This window comes from Mus caroli, unplaced genomic scaffold (genome assembly GCF_978045245.1).
Source record: "Mus caroli unplaced genomic scaffold, Mus_caroli_1 scaffold_7, whole genome shotgun sequence".
NCBI classification, from domain to species: Eukaryota; Metazoa; Chordata; class Mammalia; order Rodentia; family Muridae; genus Mus; species Mus caroli.
In genome coordinates, this window is record NW_028227262.1 from 13,025,707 (window position 1) to 13,044,362 (window position 18,656).

An 18,656-nucleotide genomic window follows, 5' to 3' on the forward strand; every position below is an offset into this window, starting at 1 on the left:
GATTCCTAGAAACATACAAGTAGTGTACATAACACCAATCAGACTGGGCCAGAAAAAAACACAAAACAACAAAAGACCCTAGCCCCACCACGTAATAATCAAAACACAAAAATCAATAGAACAAAGAAAAGCTGCAAGGGGAAAAGGCCAGGTAACACACAAAGGCAAACCTCAGAATTACACCCATCTTCTCAACAGAAACTCTAAAGTTAGAAGGGCCTGGACAGATATCTTGCAATATCTAAAAAAAAGACAACAAATGTCAACCTACCCAGCAAAACTCTCAATTTCCAAAGATGGAGAAAACTAGATATTTCAAGACAAATCTAAATTTGAACAAGATCTATCCAGAAATCAAGCCCTATAGAAAATACTAGAAGAAAAATTACAACCCAAGGAGAATAACTACATCCAAGGAAAAACACTGGAAATAAGTAAATCCACACCAGCAAAACTAAGGGATGCACGCGCGCATGCGCATACACACACACACACACACACACACACACACACACACACGTTGCTACCACCAACAGCAAGTAACAGGAAAGAACAGTCACCTGCCATTAATATCTTCAACAGAATGGACTCAGTTCCCCAATTAAAAGACACTGACTGACAGAAAGGATGTGAAAACAGGATCCATCATCCTGCTGTACACAAGAAACACACCTCAGCCATAAAGATAGACATTACTTCAGGCTAAAGGGCTGAAAAAAAATTTCCAGGCAAATGGACCCAAGAAGCAAACTGCAGTAGCCTTTTTTTTTCCCCCAGCGCTGAGGATCTAATAATATAGACTTTCAACCAAAATTAATCAAAAAACACAGGGAAGGTCACTTTATATTCATCAAAGGAAAAATCTACGCACCCACATTTGTAAAAGAAACATTGCTAGAGTTTAAATTATACATTGAACCCCACACATTAATATTGGGAGACTTCAACACCCAACTCGCACCAACTGACGGGTCATTCTGACAAAAACAGAAATAATGAAACTAACAGACATTATGAATCAAATGGAAACTAACAGACACTATGAATCAAATGGACCTAACAGACATCTATAGAATATTGTACCCAAACACAAAAGAATATACCTCTTTTTAACACCTCATGGATTCTTCTCTAAAACTGACCATATAGCTGGTCACAAAGCAAGCCTCAAGACACAAGAGAAGTGGAGTAACCCCTTGTACCTCCTCAGACCACCATGGAGTAAGGCAGAACATCATCCACACGGGAAAGCCTACACGGTCAAGGCAACGCAACAACTCTCTACTCAATGATCACTGGATCACGGAAGAAAAGAAACAAAGAAACTGAATATTTTCTAGAATCAATGAAAATGAAGGCACAACACTCCCAGATCCCATACTCTGGGGGAAAAAAAAAAAAAAAGCAGCAAGCAAACCAAATAGGGGTAGAAGGCAGGAAATAATCAAAATCGGTGCTGAAATCAATCAACTACCAACAAAGAAAATAATACAAAGAACCAATAAACCCAAAAGCTGGTTCTTTGAGAAAAATCAACAAGATAGACAAGTCCTTAGCCAAACTAATCAAGATAGACAATATACAAATAAACAAAATCAGAAATGAAAACGGAGATGTAACAACAAACACTGAGGAAATTGAAAGAATCATTAGGTCTTACTTCAAAAGCCTGTACTCCACAAAACTGGAAAATCTTAATGAAATGGACAATTCTCTAGACAGATACCAGGTACCAAAATCAAGATCAGGTAAACTATTTAAACAGCCCTATACCCCTTAAGAAATAGAAGCAGTCTTTAAAAGTCTCCCAACCAAGAAGGCCTAGGGACAGGTGGCTTTAGTGCAGAATTTTACCAGACTTTCAAAGAAGAGCTAATATCAATAGTCCTCAAACTATTCCAAAAAATAGAAACAGAAGGAACACTGCCAAACTCATTCTCTTAGTCCACAGTCACCTTGATACCTAAACCATACAAGACTCAACAGAGAAAGAGAACTTCAGACTGATTTCTCTTATGAACACTGATGCAAAAAATAATAATAAAATACTCGCAAACTGAATCTACAGGCACACCAAAATGATAAAAGTAGGCTTCATCCTAGGGATGCAGGGATTGTTTAATCTATAAAAATCCATCAACAAAATTCACTATATGAACAAACTGAAAGAAAAGAAAAATCCAACAAAATCCAACACCCCTTCATGTTAAAGGTCTTAGGGAGATCAGGAATTTAAGGCCCATACCGAAACACAATCAAAGCAATAGACAGGAAGCCGATAGCCAACATGTAACAAAATGGAAAAGCAATTCCATGAAAATCAGGGACAAGAGAAGGATGCCCACTCTCTCCCTATCTACTCAATATAGTACTTGAAGTATTAGCTAGAGCAATTCGACAACACAAGAAGTCAAAAGGAAGAAGTCAAAATATCACTTATTTACAGATGAAATGATAGTATATATAAGCGATGCCAAGACTTCCACCAGTGAACTCCTATAGCTGATCAACACCTTCAGCGAAGTCGCTAGATACAAACTTAAAGAAAACAGTAGCACTCCTTTATACAAATGATAAAGGGGCAGAGAAAGATATTAACGCAACAACACACTTTACTATAGCCACAAATAATATAAAATATCTTGGTATAACTCTAACCAAGCAAGTGAAAGATCTATATGACAAGAACTTCAAGTTCTTGAAGAAAGAAATTGAGAAAGATATCAGAAGATGAAAGGCTCTCCCATGTTCATGGATAGGGAGGATTAACATAGTGAAATAGCCATCGTACCAAAAGCAATCTACAGATTCAATGCAATCTCAACACAATTTTTTTATAGACCTAGAAAAAGCAATATTCAACTTCATATGGAAAAACAAAAAACTCAAGATAGCCAAGAAAATCCTGAACAATAAAAGAACTTTAGGAGGAATCACCATCCCTTACCTCAAACTGTAGTACAAAACAATCGTGATACAAACTGCACAGTATTGGTACAGAAACAGAAACTGATCAATGGGATTGAAATGAAGACACAGAAATAAACCCACATATGGACAACTGATTATTGATAAAGTGGCCAAAATCCATACAATAGAAAAGAGAAAGCATTTTCAAACAATGGTGCTAAACTAATTGGATGTCTACATGTAAAAGAAGGCAAATACATCCATGTTCATCACCCTGCACAAAACTCAAGTCCAAGTGGTTCAAGGACCTCAACATAAAACTAGACACACTAAATCTTATAGAAGGGAAAGTGGGAAATAGCCTTGAACACATTGGTACAGGAGACAATTTCCTGAACACCAATGGCTCAGGCTCTAAGACACACAATTGATAAATGGGACCTCATGAAATTGCAAAGCTTCTCTAGGGCATAATACATTGTCAATAGAACAAAACAGCATCCTACAGATTGGGGGGGGGGGGGGGGGAGTCTTCACCAACCCAACATCTGACAGAAGTCTAATGCCCAAAATTTATAAAGAACTCAAGAAGTTAGTCACCAACAACTCAAATAACCCAATTAAAAACTGGGGTACAGGGCTAAAAAGAGAATTCTCAAGGGAGGAATCTTGAAAGGCTGAGAAAAACTTAAATGTTCAAAGTCCTTAGTCATCAGGGAAATACAAACCAAAATGACCATGAGATTACATGTTACATCCATCAGAATGGTTAAGATCAAAAACTCAACTGACAAAGCACGCTGGTGAGGATGTGGAGCAAGAGGAACACTCGTCTATTGTTGGTGGGATTGCAAAGTTATCTACTACATTGGAAACCAGTTTTGCAGTTTCTCAGAAAACTGGGAATAGTTCTACCTTAAGACCCATCTATACTGCTCCTGAATATATACCCAAAAGATGCCCTACTATCCCACAAAGACACTTGCTCAATTATGTTCATAGCAGCTTTATTTGTCATAACCAGAAACTAGTCAAATACTAGATGTCCCTCAACTGAAGAATGGATAAAGAAAATGTATACACAATATATTACTATTCACCTATTAAAAACAAAGACATCATGAACGTTGCAGGCAAATGGATGGAACTTGAAAATATCATCCTGTGTGAGGTAACCCAGACCCACAAGGATATACACAATATGTACTCACTTATAAGTGGATATTAGTCATAAAAATACAGGATGCCCATGCTACACCCCACAGATCCAAAGAAGCTAGACAAAAAGGAAGGCTTGAGGCTCACTTAGAAGGGGGAATAAAATAATCATAAGAGGCAGACTGGCGAGGGAACTGGGTAGGAGAAAAGGTAGGGAGTAGGGTCTGGATCAGGTGAGGGGAAGGACAGGAGAGATGAACAGATGGCCATGAGAATGAATAGAAACCTGTAACTGACAGGTGAGGTGGGCAGCATCTCCAGGACAAGGAAGAGACCTTAGATAAGGAAGGTACCCAAGAATGAACTGGGGTATCAGTACTGCAGATACAGAACCCAAATGGGCTGGCAAGATGGCTCAGCAGGGAAGAGCACTGACTGCTCTTCAGAGGTCCTGAGTTCAAATCCCAGCAACCACATAGTGGCTCACAACCACCCGTAATGAGATCTGATGCCCTCTTCTGGTGTATCTGAAGACAGCTACAGTGTACTTATTTATAATAATAAATAAAAATCTTTGGGCCTGAGCAAGCGGGGCTGACTGGAGCAAGCAGAGGTCCTTGTATTTATATACATGAAATAAATAAATACATCTAAAAAAAAAAAAGGACCCATCCACAAAACTTTCAACCCAAAATTCATCCTGTCTATAGGAAAGGCAGGGACAGGGATGGAGCAGAGACTGAGGGAAGGCTAACCAACGACTGGCTCACGCTGAGACCCATCCACAGGCAGGCACTGACACTATTTCTGACACTATTCATGATACTCTGTTATGTTTGTAGACAGAAGTCTAGCATGGCTATTCTATGAGTGACTCCACCCAACAGCTGACTCTGACAGATGCAGACACCCACAGTCAAACAGTGAATGGAGCTTGAGAACTCTTATCCAATAGGAAGAAGGATTGCAGCCCTGAATCAGGGGATAGGAACTCTACAGGAAGACCAGCAGAGTCAACTCACCTAGACTCTTGGGGATCTCAGAGACTGAACCACCAATCAAAGATATACCCGGCCTGGACCTAGGCCTCCCTTGCACATATGTAGCAGGTGTGCAGCTTGATGTTCATGTGGGTCTGGAACAACTTGGGGGGGGGGGGATCCCAAAAGCTGTTGCCTGTGTGTGGGATCTGTTCTGCCTTGTCTGGCCTCAGTGGGAGAGGATGCACCTAGCCTCACAGAGACTTGAAGTAGCGGGGGTGTGTGTGTGTGTGCGTGTGTGCGCGTGTGTGTGTGTGTGATACCCAGGGGGGCCCCAACCAATCATTGGAGAAAGAGGGGGAGAAGGATTGTGGGAGACAGTGATCATGAGAGAGGTAGTGAGCAGGATTTCGAGTAAGTTATTAAAAAAACAAAAAGCCTAAAAATAAACCAATAACTTTCTTTTAAAGCAGCTTTAAAAGTCTTAACAAAAGAAAATTTATTGTTTTTGTGAATTATAAGAGAGAAGTGAAAAAACAATTACACGACCTAATATATGTTATATACCCAATACACCATGGATTGCAGCATAGGTGTGTACATTATATGCCAAGATTAACCTTGCTTTCTACCATAAACAACAGATAAAGAGAGCACAGGTCTTACCTGTAGGTCATATTATTATTGCTGTTGATGTCACTGGCAGGCTTTCCTGGTGATATGGGTGGGTTTGGAGGGCTCTGGAAGGGGGAAGTAAGGGGGGGAAACAAAGTAAATAATAAATTCCAATATATAGGAATTGTCTAAAAAAATAAGCCCTTCAAGGCATTCTCATTTCCTGATCTGTTTATTTTACTAATAACTAATACAATAGAAATCACTGCAAGATCAGAGAACATCACTTTGTCTTTTCCTATCTTCTCTTGATAATTTATCTTCATAAACCTCGAACTTTCTCATTTTGTCAGTCTCCAGCTGGAGACTTCAGTCAATTCCTCTTTCTGATGCTTATCTCTAACTTAGGAGACAGGTCCACACACTCTCCTTCTCTTTAGGAGTTGGTCATTTGCTTGATAGTCTCTCAGAACCCCCTGAGGGACTCTGTGCTCATGTGGCGGTGCTCTCTCTGTGCGGCGGCCTTTGCTGGACAGCGAGCCCACGGGTATGGAGATGCTTACGCTGCTATGTGACAGGCACGCAGCTCTGTGCACGTCACAGCTGGGAATGCTGAGCTACTTCTCTTCCTGAGTGGCTTCACAGAACTTCCGGCTTCTTTCAACTAACTCACTCCATGTTTTAAAGCAAACATAGACATCAAGCGTGGCCCACACTACTGAAGCAATTCTTCAGTCTCACAAACTTCTTAGTTCAGAATGAGGTCTGGCCAGCGGCAGCAACGCTGTGATCCATTTGGCTTCAGACGCTTTTTCTTCATTTTCTGTGGAATCAAAAGCTCTCAGGTTTCTTTTTTTTCAAGCCAACCTTAAAAATGGCTTTGTTTGGGGAACATAGATTATCTCTTAAAAAGCCATTATTCTCCCAGGGAAGGAAACCAGGCACTTTCTCTTCCAATATATAGAGTTGACGAAAAGTGCCTTACAAAGGCAGCTGCCATCAATTAATATACTGGCCACAGACCTAAGTGAGATGCAGGCGCCCTACACGGTGATTACCGGCAACAGGAACAGTACCTCAGGTTCTTCAGAGGAGGACGTGGTATGGAACTATGTCAATAAGGAAAGGGCTCTGGGAATAATGATGGCTGCTAGCAATCACCATGTACGAGATAATGGAGCTATCAAAACATAGAAATGTTATTTACTCGACTGAAAATAAACTTAAAACTTCTATACTGAATTAGGAATAAAAGTATAATGGAATAATAAAGAAATAACCAAAAAGAAAGAACAACAAGCCAAAGTCAGACAAAGGCTGTGCTGATGTTTACATTTAATTCTATTAAAAAATATGTTCCGGGGCTGGAGAGATGGCTCAGCGGTTAAGAGCACCAACTGCTCTTCCGATGGTCCTGAGTTCAAATCCCAGCAACCACATAGTGGCTCACAACCATCCGTAATAAGATCTGATGCCCTCTTCTGGAGTGTCTGAAGATAGCTACAGTGTACTTACATATAATAAATAAATTAATTAAAAAAAATATGTTCCAACTGTTAGAGGCAACAAGAATAACCTAACCTTTGTCTGCATTCTATAGTAACAGCACAACAGACGATTGACTGTAAGGAAAACTATAAATGAAAGTAAGATGCTAGCAAGAACGTACAAAGAGGTAAACAAGATAAGACAAATCTCCAAAAGAGAACTTCTGCTTTGTGAAACTGAGTTTCCAGAAATCTAGGCTCTCATAAAACTCTCGATAGTCAAGGAAGGCCTTAAACTCATGATCCTCCCACCTCCTTCCTCTCGGGTGCTGTCACATCATGCCCTGTCCCATGTAATGCTAGGATGGGTTCCAGTGTTTCTTGCACACTAGTCAAGCACATACCAACCAAGCTATATGCCCAGCCTTTTAAAACATAATGTTAAAGACAGAAAACACAGCTTCAGAAAGTCTGCAACTGCAAACAGATTCATAATGCTGACATCACTAATATCCACAAGAAACAATTAGTCTAAACATTCAGCTCTAAAACTACCTATACTAATAAGTAGGAAAAAAGCAAATTTTACTTTCATGATATAGGAAATATTAGTATCTCCTAAAAAGTAGCTAAATGTAGTAGTTTAAATAAGAATTATCCACAGAGGATCCTTGGTCATCAAGGAGCGTCACTATTAGGAGGTGTGACCTTGAAGGAAGTATGTCACTGAGCTTGGAGGTTTCAGAAGCTCAAGCCAGGCACAGAGTACACTGAGTGGTGCGTGTGTCTGTCTCTGTCTCCCCTCCTTTGCACTCCCCAAACCCTGTCTGCCGGTGTAGACGTAAACTCTCTCAGCACCGGTCAGTCAGTATACCTGCTGTCATGCTTTCCACAGACAGAGAAAAGAAACTCTCAACTGTACGCCAGCCCCAGTCACATGTTCTCTTTATAAGAGTTGCCACCATCAGAGTGTGTCTTACGGGAACAGAGCACTGATGAAGACTAAACAGAGAGACTTACTTCTTGTCTTTTCTTAAGATCATCTTTGGCTGCTCCAAAACGTTTGGTTAACCTGGCTATCTTGGCCTAGAAAATAAACAAATAAAAGTCAAGTGCTATACCATCCTTTAAAGTCTGCTACACAGAGGAGAAACCAAAACATAAGCTCTGGCTCTCCGGAACAAAATAAAACAAGATGGCTATAAAATATTGGAAAACAGAGAAAAATCACAGGAAACCCACTGTGGTCCTTGAAATAACTACCAGGTATAAACACGCATGGGCATGGGCCAGCCTGCCCTTAACCACAACTGGTGTGTTTGCTCTCAACACCAGATTATTTGGAATATGTAAGGCTTTATTGACAGCTATTTTTCAAAATGGCTGCAGTCACACTTAAGTTTTTACTGAAAACATATAGGATAGAGGTATCCATGTAAGTCATAAGAGATTCCTGGACAAAACTACTTGGTATGTACGGTAGCGACTGACTGCTCATTTGTTCATGCACTTTCCTCCTAGATCTGTGATTCTCAACCTCCCGAATGCTGCAACTCTAACACAGTTCCTCATGTCGTCATGATGCCCGACCATAAAACTATTTCATTACCACTTCGCAACTGCAATTTTGCTACTATATGAATTATAAATACTTAATATATGAAGGATATCGATGTGTGGCCCACCAGTGGGGTTGTGACCCACAGGTTGAGAACCACTGTACTAGAAGCTGATTATAAACACATTTTTTTAAATTGGGTAAATTGAGTGTTTCCTAGTGCCTTGCTATAGTCATACAAGGCTGTGATTGTTAGGTTTGTTTTATCAGAATTTTTTTTTATGTTTATACACAGAAGTAGAATTCTTAGCGCATATTCTAATGGAAGTCTTCTAAATGTTTTTTAGAAAGGTTTTACTGACTCTCTTCAGATGGGCAGGTGAGGGATGATAAATTTCCCTTTGAAAGATGAAGGGAGCTTAGATGGCAAAAACCCTTTCATATCTACCCTGTCTGGAATTCTCAGAGAAAACAACTCAGTGATCCCGGGCCTTCTAAAGTGAATTGCCAATGGATGAGCTTAGAGAACACCCAGAGGGCTCCTAAAACCCCTCTTCAACCAGGAGTCAGCTGGTCCCTGCTGGTCCTCTGGCTCTGGATTCATTCTGTGCTGTCATTGCTCACTACAGCTCTCATTCTTCCATAGCCTGCTGCCCTGTCTTTCATGACGTTGCTGCTCTCGTTCTGTCCTTTCCTACACTGTTCTCTATTTCTACTGAACTGTGCTTTAATGAACTCCTGAGTTTATCACACATTTCCTGGGCCTTAACTCTTTCACCCTGAGTATAAGACCAAATGTTTCTAACTATTTTACTACATTTAAGGATGTTGTGCAAGATGGCTCAGCACTTCCCACCACCAAGACGACAACCTGAACTTAATCCCGCAGAACCAGAGAACAGAAAGTTGTACTTGTGATTCCATACGTGCGCCGTGGCACGTCTACACCCGCGCACATACACACATATGCATACATATACATACTAAATAAACATAATGAAAATTTCAACATATATGTTTGTTTTTTAAATAGCAATTGTTACTGTGGTATGCTTTCTCGTCTCTGGGGAGTAAAAGAAACTGAAACCTCAAGAGAAAGCAATCAGCTAAGACAATCCTACATAAAACCAGAAGTATCAACCAACAGATGCATACATTAAAGTGCAAAAACACAGAAGGGTGAGAGTTCTCCAAAAGCTAATGTCCCCTTAGTAACTGAATCCAAAACAACAAAATAACTGAAATGCCAGACAAAGAATTCAAGAATATAATTTTAAAAAGAACAAGCACCTCAATGAAAAAAAATGAAGTTAAATGAAGTAAATAAAAATTGGGCATTTAGATAACAAATTCATATTTAACAAAGAGAGATTCTGTAGAATAATATATAATAGAAATACTAGAAATAGCCGGGCAGTGGTGGCGCACACCTTTAATCCCAGCACTTGGGAGGTAGAGGCAGGCAGATTTCTGAGTTCAAGGCCAGCCTGGTCTACAGAGTGAGTTCCAGGACAACCAGGGTTACACAGAGAAACCCTGTCTCAAAAACCAAAAAAAAAAAAAAAAAAGAAAAAAGAAAAAAAAAGAAAAAAAGAAAAAAAAAAGAAATACTAAAATGAAAAGGTCAATTATATAACCTCAGTAGGAAGCATCACCCAAAGAGCTTGTCAATCAGAAGAAAGAATACCAGAAATTGAAAACAAGTAAAGAAATTCTTATATTCATATAATAATATGCCACGCTCTCCAGTAGAGTCAGTTTGACAAGCTGAGAGGCTTGAAAGCTATTCACGAAGCAAAAGAGTTTCACAGAAACTCACTCCTGGAGTCTGGCGTTCTCTCTAACCCATACATTAATTTTCCACTCCCGAGTTAGTCTAGTGTATGGATCCACGTGCTCTCTTTTAGTATTATCCTATTATAAGTGCCTTTTAAGATTGAATCCTGACATAGCTAAAGCCAGTGTTCCAACAGTCCTAGAACGTCCTTGAGCTAGACAGTGACATTCAGAATAGCCTCTGGTATTACACTATCACTTAGAATAAAAGCCAAGTCGCACCCATATACAGGAATTTACAATGGTTTAGGAAGTAGATCAGGCTATGGTTTTAGAGTATTGCATTATTCATGAGATGGTTAGCTAGAACGGAACTCCCTAGTTAGAACCATGACTTGGGTGTGAAAGCCCTTGCCCTTTTTGATCCCAGTTGTTAACAATGAATTCTATCCCAGGCGGTTCCTGTTAGACCTTCTGTGTTTGCATTCCTCTGTTTTATGTAAGATTCCAGTAACCTCTTTGTACCTTGCTGGTGTGTCACCCAACTTCCTTATTGTCTTCTGCATAAAAAGTCTGATGCTCGATTTGACAAAACACATTCAGATTCTACACAAGCTCTCCTGTGTGTATCTGTCTATCATTCATCCAATGCTTTGCCCACCCGCGACTAGAGACCCCTTCCATGCAGACAAAGGGGCCCAGAGGGTCTGTGGCAATAATAAAGGAAAAAAAGAATAATGAACCATGACCACAACTTTCAGGAACTCTGATCAAGAGATCAAACTTAAATCTATGAGGTACAAGGAACTGAAATGCAAACTAAAAGCACAGAAAATCTATTCAATCATATTATAGCAGAAAATTTCCCTGATTTAGAAGATATGGACCTTCACATATAAGAGGTATTTACAACTCTGATCAGACAGAAAGAAATTCTTCATGTCACATAGTAGTTAAATTATCAAGAGTACTCAACAAAGAAATGTTGATAGTTACAAAAGTGAAAGGCCATCTTAAGAAAATTCATTAGAATTTTAATACAGTGTAAGAGCTAAGGCCAGGGAATCATAGAATGATATTCATCAAACAGGTTATTATATTAAAAAATGTTATCGCTTAAATTCTAATGAAGGGAGAGGGGAAAAAAAGACATTTTAAGATGAACAAACACTAAATCAAACCATGACTACTTAATCAAAATTAGAGAAAATTAGAGAATCCTACATAGATAAAGAAGAAAGTTTAGAAAAGGATGAATTCCATGAGAAAATATGGGAAAACAGAACTAGGAAATAAAACAAGTTTAACACAGTGAACCAGCAAAAAAAAAAAAAAAAAAAAAAAAAAAGATGAGGAAGGGGAAAAAAAAAGTGTGTTCAAATTAACTGAGGAGCAAGGACCACAAAGACAGAATTCCAGGAATAAGAATATAATTATCCGTAATAAACGTAAATCATCTTTAATCTCCAGTTTAAAGATGCAGACAGGCTGATTGATCAGACTAAACAGAGGAAAGGAAAATCCAACTGATTACTGTCTGCAAGAAACACATCACACTGCTAAAAATAAAGAGTTAATATGAAAAAATGGAAAATGATAATCCAAAGAAATGATAACTGAAAGCAAGCTGGGGTAGGTACCTACACATCTGATAAAGTAGAATGTAAACCAGAGTTGGAATAAAAAAGATGATGAAGAGGAAGAGGAGAAGGAGGAAGAAGAGGAGGAAGAACAAGAGGAGGAGAAAGATGATGATGATGATGATAAAAGGAGTACTCATTCTATATCCATTTTTGTTCTCCCTGCAGAATTACTGGGAAATATACTAAACTTTTTTTGAGGGGGAACTCAAATGATCAAATAAAGAAACTTGGGCAGGGAGTGAAAAAGCAGCAGTTGGGGATGGTTCTGCTGGCAGAGTGTTTGCCCAACATGAACAAGGCCTTGAGTTTGATTCCCATCACCACATAAAGCAGATATGCTTGTAATCCTAGCATTTGGGGAGGTTTTTTTTTTGGGGGGGTGGGGGAGCCTAGGGATCCAGCACTTCAAGATCATCCTAACTATATACAGAAAAACACATTTACTTTTAATATGGATTAGGTAACATCTTTTTTTTTTAATTCTATGTGTACAAATGTTTCCACCAGCATGTATGTATGTATGTATACCATGTATGTGTCTTCTGCTCAAGGAGATCAGTTAAAAAGTATTGGGCCGGGCGTGATGACACACGCCTTTAATCCCAGCACTTGGGAGGCAGAGGCAGGCGGATTTCTGAGTTCGAGGTCAGCCTGGTCTACAGAGTGAGTTCCAGGACAGCCAGGGCTACACAGAGAAACCCTGTCTCGAAAAACAACAACCACAAAAAAAGTATTGGATCCTCTGGAACTGAAGTTGCAGACAGTTGTGACTGTGTAAGTGCTGAGAACTGGACCTAAGTCCTCTGAAAGAGCAGCCAATGCTCTTAACCACCAAGTCATCTCTCCAACACAATAAACTATCATTAAGGCACAATATCCACAGAGAAAGTATACTGATGCGAAAATAATGCCCCCACCTTCACCCCCAAGAAAAACGTAAGTACTAATTTAGGTAATTTCGGAGTCTCTGCTATGGATTAAACTATACTAAAGCTCATTATCATAAAGTCTACAAACTCAGGGTCACTACAAAAGTAATTAATATGAAGTCATGCTGGACTGGGAGTTCCCCTTCTAATCTAATGAATGTAACTGGTACCTTCAAAATAGAGAGAAATTTGGATACAACATACACACAAAGAGAATAGCTTCTACAGGTAACGCTGGGAATGGAAAGGATGCCTCCACAAAGCTGTCCACAACCATGAGAAGAGAAGATACGACATGTACCCTTCCTCACAATACTAGACCTCCAGAGAAAGCTATTCTGCTGATACCTTCATCCTGGGCCTCCATCTCACCTCCAACTGTGATATAATCACTTCATTCGGTAAAGCATCACAGCAGCCCCAGCAAAAACTAGTAACAAACACTTTTTCTTCTTACATAGAATGTAAATGTACTTTCTGCTCAACCTCAAAGATATAAAAGTGGTAGCACACGATCAAAAGATAAATGATAATGAACCCCAGTACAAGGCTGCAGATCGGGTCCATGGGACAGACCTGCAGCTCGGTGAGCACTGCCTTATGCCTCTTGTTGCACTCTATCTTCTCCACTCGTGTTTTTAATTCTGCCAACGACTTATCAAACACAGCACATTGTAGGGCACACAGTTTTTCTTGTAGCAACCACTGTATGACCTAAAAAAAAAAAAAAAAAAAAAAAATCCTTAGATACAAAAAGGCAATTCAGCAAACAAAACAGAAACAGTAAATATTAAGGGCTAATAGCAATATAAATTCAATGAATAAAACATGATAAACTAATTTCAAGAATAAGATCCAAAACTCACTGCTACCTGCTAAGATTCTCTACAACCCCAAAAGGAAAGTACATGCTAAGAATAACATCTGCAGAGAGCAGAGCTCTGAAATGATTTGAAGCTCTAGCATTTTCTTATCTTCCTTATGCTGAAACCATAAAACCAAAATTTGTTAAAAAGAACAAGATTCTTCTAACCTATTAAAGATTGGAAACTGTGTGAGATACATTAAAAATGCCACTGCAGTATCAGAACTGGAAAATATTTCTAAATACTTATTCAAAGTTGCATTATTGCTCCATCTGGCCCATAATGAGCCAGAGCCGGCAGTCTGTCCTTCACCCCTGTGAACTCTGTTCTAGCGATGATGTCAGCCCATGGCATTCCTCCCTCCTTCACAAGCTCATCTTCACAATTCTCTCATTACTACCTCAACATGCACAAGAGAAAGACATTAGGTGGGGACAGCATTTTTATTGCATTGTTTCTTAATTTTTCTTTTTAAAGAAAGCATAAATATTTGTTCTTGTACTAGTACCTCTATAGAAGAAATTTCAAATTGTTAATTTATAACTAAATACTTAAGACCCTGAAAAACAGAACCAGGTTTGGTGACTAACACTTGTATTCACATCAACTGGAAGTTAACACAAGAGGGCACCCATAATATTAAATTCAACCTGGGCAAATAACTTGGGTACAGCCTAAGCTACTATGAACTAATGTCTCATGGGAGGAGGAGGCTGAGACATCCAGAGACAGAAGCCTGAGTCTCATGTCTCCCTACAAAAGGTATCTGAACACGTTAATGTGCATATGTGTGATGTACATGCAGGTATGTGTGCTCATGAATGTAACCATGGATTCCTGGTATCTTCCATGATTCTTCAGTTTTGAACCATATCGCATACTGAAGTATACCAACTGGCTCTCCTAGCTCTGGCTCCTGGCTCTCCTCTGGGACCCCGAAGTTGCCTCCCTTCCCCTCCCAGTGCCCTAGCTAGAAGCACCACCACGCCTGGCTTGTATGAGTGCATCCAATGAGAACTGGGACTGCGTGTGCTTGCATACTACCCTCTGAGACATCTCTGCTTTCTCACACTTCGAGAAGTACATATAACACTAGTTATTTTCAACATATACTGTAATGCTACCATAGCATATACAGGGAAGTTTCAAAAAAATCTTTTCTTTGAACATTCACTTTTCCTAATCCATCTGAAGTCTTGTCTCTATCATGCCTTAAACTAACATGAAAAAGGGTTTTAGATTGTACCAACTTAATATTATAGAAATTAAAGTCTACTAGATAAAGTTTGTTTCTTCTGCATTGTAAAATAATGTTCATATAGAAAAAGAAATGTTCAAAAACCTTAATTTTTTAATAATAATAGAGAAGTGTCATAGCTTCCTTCTATTTTAATATTTACTACCATGTTTTAAAACTATTGTAGCCAAATAGAGGAATAAAATTTATCATAGATTTCATAGCTTGTCACTGTCTTCAAGCTAACTAGACTACGTCAAAGTAAACACAGAATAATAGGATCATGCTGAAAATATCCAAGCATGCAGCTTGTGATATTCTTGACACATTTGACATGCAATGTGTGCTACCTTTTGAAGCTTCTGGTTGATGTCGCCTTTGGCTGTGATCTTTACTTGAAACTCGGCCTCGTATTCTTCATCCATATATCGCCGGCGTTTGGACTCTACACTGTCCATGTCTTCTGACTTAGAACGTTTTCGTCTAGAAAATTCATCTGAGAAAAACAACAAAGCAACCAGCACTGCTGAGTCTGCTGTCTAAGTTATAGGCCTTCACACTACAGTCAGCCAAGACCACACTCCGTCAGTCATCCTAGACACTCTCGAGATCACAAGAACTCAGCAGGCATACAATGCTCAGCTTTAAAGATGAAATAAATGATTTCAGCATGACAAACAGAACTTCCCAACTGCTTAGCAATGTACACTGAAGACAGCATTCTTTCCTTGAAACATTTTAACATTAAGATAGAGAGCTGTCTATAGCTTTGCCATACTGAATACATACAGCACATGGGAATACTTTAACATGTAACCGCCATCACTATGCCCCAGAGATCTATTAGCTATGCACATTCTCAATTATTTAATCCTCCTTCTTCTGCAAAAACAGCTGCAAGACAGTCATTCATTCTGACTGTGCCATTCCCAAGTCATTCACCCTTTAGAGCAGTGACAATACTCTAAGAGGTATTTAACATAGCCAAGTAGAGTTAAGACACATACACATAGCAAAATTAGTGTCACAAAAGTACATTTAGCACAGAACACACACTCAAAGATCTTACTTAAAACATTTTTTTCAAATGTTAACATTCATGAAGTCATTTGAAATTGTGTACTGGCTTTTCAGCATATTCCATACCTTCTATGGCCAAGCCTCTCCATAAATAGAAGCTATTTCCTTTGATTTGTAAAATAATGTTCAGGATATAAGGCAGGGAGGAGCGCAACTATACTCACATCTACCCAGACATTTATTTAATATAGTTCTACTTTACAACTTTTTAATGTAGATATAATAAACCAAAATCAAACCTTGACGTCTAGCTTTTTCTAAGCCTATGGCATCAGTTCTAGCATTCCTTCCCTCTGCATCGGCTGTAGACAGAAATATACTGCAATGCACTTACAGCGAGGCAAATCCTCCTGTCCTCAGCACAGCTTAGGGCACTGGTGCCTCAGAGTGTAAGTCTAAATACCCTCTGCAGAATGATTAACATAAACAAATACAATAAGCACAGTAACATTTGAAATCATACATGCAAAGATCCCTGAGCTACTAATGAACAGCATCAGGGATTGTGGCTTAAATTCAGAAGTGGAGAGAAGCGGGAGGGAGCCCATGGCTGAGGACACACTAAGGTAGGAACTGGTGCATGCGTACTTCTCACAGGTGGCTGCTCCTCGGCTGGAACTCGCTCCTCTTCCTCAGCTTTGCCGTCCTTCTCACTCTTTTCTCCCTCTGTCAGGACAAAGATGGAGAAGGGAGCCTTATTTCTATGGAAATCAGGAACACCTCATTAATTCACATTTTTGGTCACCAATCGGGCTACAAAACAAATGTTTTACAAAGCTGAAGTCACAAAGTGAGAAATACAGAGACTATGGGAGGAAGTCACAAAGTGAGAAATACAGAGACTATGGGAGGAAGTCATAAAGTGAGAAATACAGAGACTATGGGAGGGAGTCACAAAGTGAGAAATACAGAGACTATGGGAGGAAGTCATAAAGTGAGAAATACAGAGACTATGGGAGGGAGGAGCACTATCTGCGAAGGTAAAGACCAAGTTCACATTCAGACTGTTTATGCCTAATAAACGGAATATGACAAATACTAGATTTCACAGCCAACAATCTTACTTATAAACTTTCCATCATCAGTAACAACTATTATAAATCATAAAGATTTCCATACTTTCTGTTATTAAAATAAACCAAAAGACATTGCCAACAAGCTTGACATCAGTTCCCAAGCCGTACATGGTGGAAGCAGAGAACTGACTTGTTATCCTGACCTTCACATATACACTGACCACCTAACAATTCTAAACAACTCAGAACTCTCCTATGCTGAATTACCATTTTTCAGATCTGCCTACTGGATTCATGGCACTTAGAACATACATTGAGTTTTAGAATAAATTACAAGGATTAGAATGTATGCTAGAGTTTTACATTTTATCATAGAAAGAAATCTTGATACCAAAAAATGTTAACAGAATCTTATGGAGAAGTAGGGCCCGTTTTTTTGTTTTGTTTTTCAAGACAGGGCTTCTCTGTGTAGCCATGGCTGTCCTGGAACTCACTCCGTAGACCAGGCTGGCCTCGAACTCAGAAATCTGCCTGCCTCTGCCTCCCAAGTGCTGGGATTAAAGGCATGCGCCACCACTGCCCTGCAGGCCCTTATTTCTTTAACTTTTTGCTCAGTCTCTAGGGATTGTGCAAACTGCCTTTTGAGAAGATTTAGTGTTTATGTGGGTGATGTGTGTGGTGTGTGTGTGTGTGTGTGTGTGTGTGTGTGTGTGTGTGTGTATGTAGGTAGGTACGGCAGAGCCAGACAAGAGTGCTGGCTTTCCAGAGCTAGAGTTATGGGTGGTTCTGAGATTCCATGTGGGTGCTGGGAACCCAACTTCAGTCCTCTTCAAGAGTAGCAAATAAATATTCAGTACTCAGCCATCTCTCGAACATAAAATAATAACCAAATGCCCTTGTACAGAAACTACTTGTGCATCATTTCCAATACAAAGCCTATTAGCTCATCAGTGCTAATCGGCTCCATCGTTCTACGTAGGCAAGGTTGTTACGATGCCTCTGTTCTTCTCAAGATCAGCCTTCTCATTAAGGTACTATGTTTTCAGAGTTCTATCTTCCATAAGCTTCGCTCCAGTCTGTCAAAACTAGACTGTAAGAGCACTAAAGATAGGTAACTAGATCTTATAGTTCTGGTAACGCCAAAACCTTTGAGGACTCAAATAAAGCATTTAATATCCTCCTGATAGCATTACATTTAATAAGTTATTTTCCTTTTAATGGCCAAGTCTGACACAGTACTACTTACTGTTGTCCTGTAGAAATAACAATATGTAATATATAAACAAACAGGCTTGCCTCTGTCCTACTAAACTGTAGAAAACTCTGATGGGCCACAACCTGTCAACCCCCTGCTTTGGAATGAATCTGTAAGGATATTTAAACAAACACAAACACACAAAA

At 39.4% G+C, this 18,656-nt stretch overlaps 1 protein-coding gene across 5 annotated transcripts in view; it reads right to left on the bottom strand.

Moving 5' to 3' along the window:
* The window catches only part of Atf7ip (activating transcription factor 7 interacting protein), an 88,492-nt gene that overhangs the window by 25,447 nt on the left and 44,389 nt on the right, over positions 1–18,656 (bottom strand). For all 5 annotated transcript variants that reach the window (XM_021165001.3, XM_085839833.1, XM_085839834.1 and 2 more), the window contains exons 3-7: positions 16,828–16,905; positions 15,510–15,655; positions 13,633–13,770; positions 8,171–8,236; positions 5,715–5,788 (exon numbers count right to left, since the gene is read on the bottom strand). In XM_021165001.3, the coding sequence (XP_021020660.1) occupies positions 5,715–5,788; positions 8,171–8,236; positions 13,633–13,770; positions 15,510–15,655; positions 16,828–16,905 (502 nt within the window). The remainder of the gene's footprint in view (positions 1–5,714; positions 5,789–8,170; positions 8,237–13,632; positions 13,771–15,509; positions 15,656–16,827; positions 16,906–18,656) is intronic.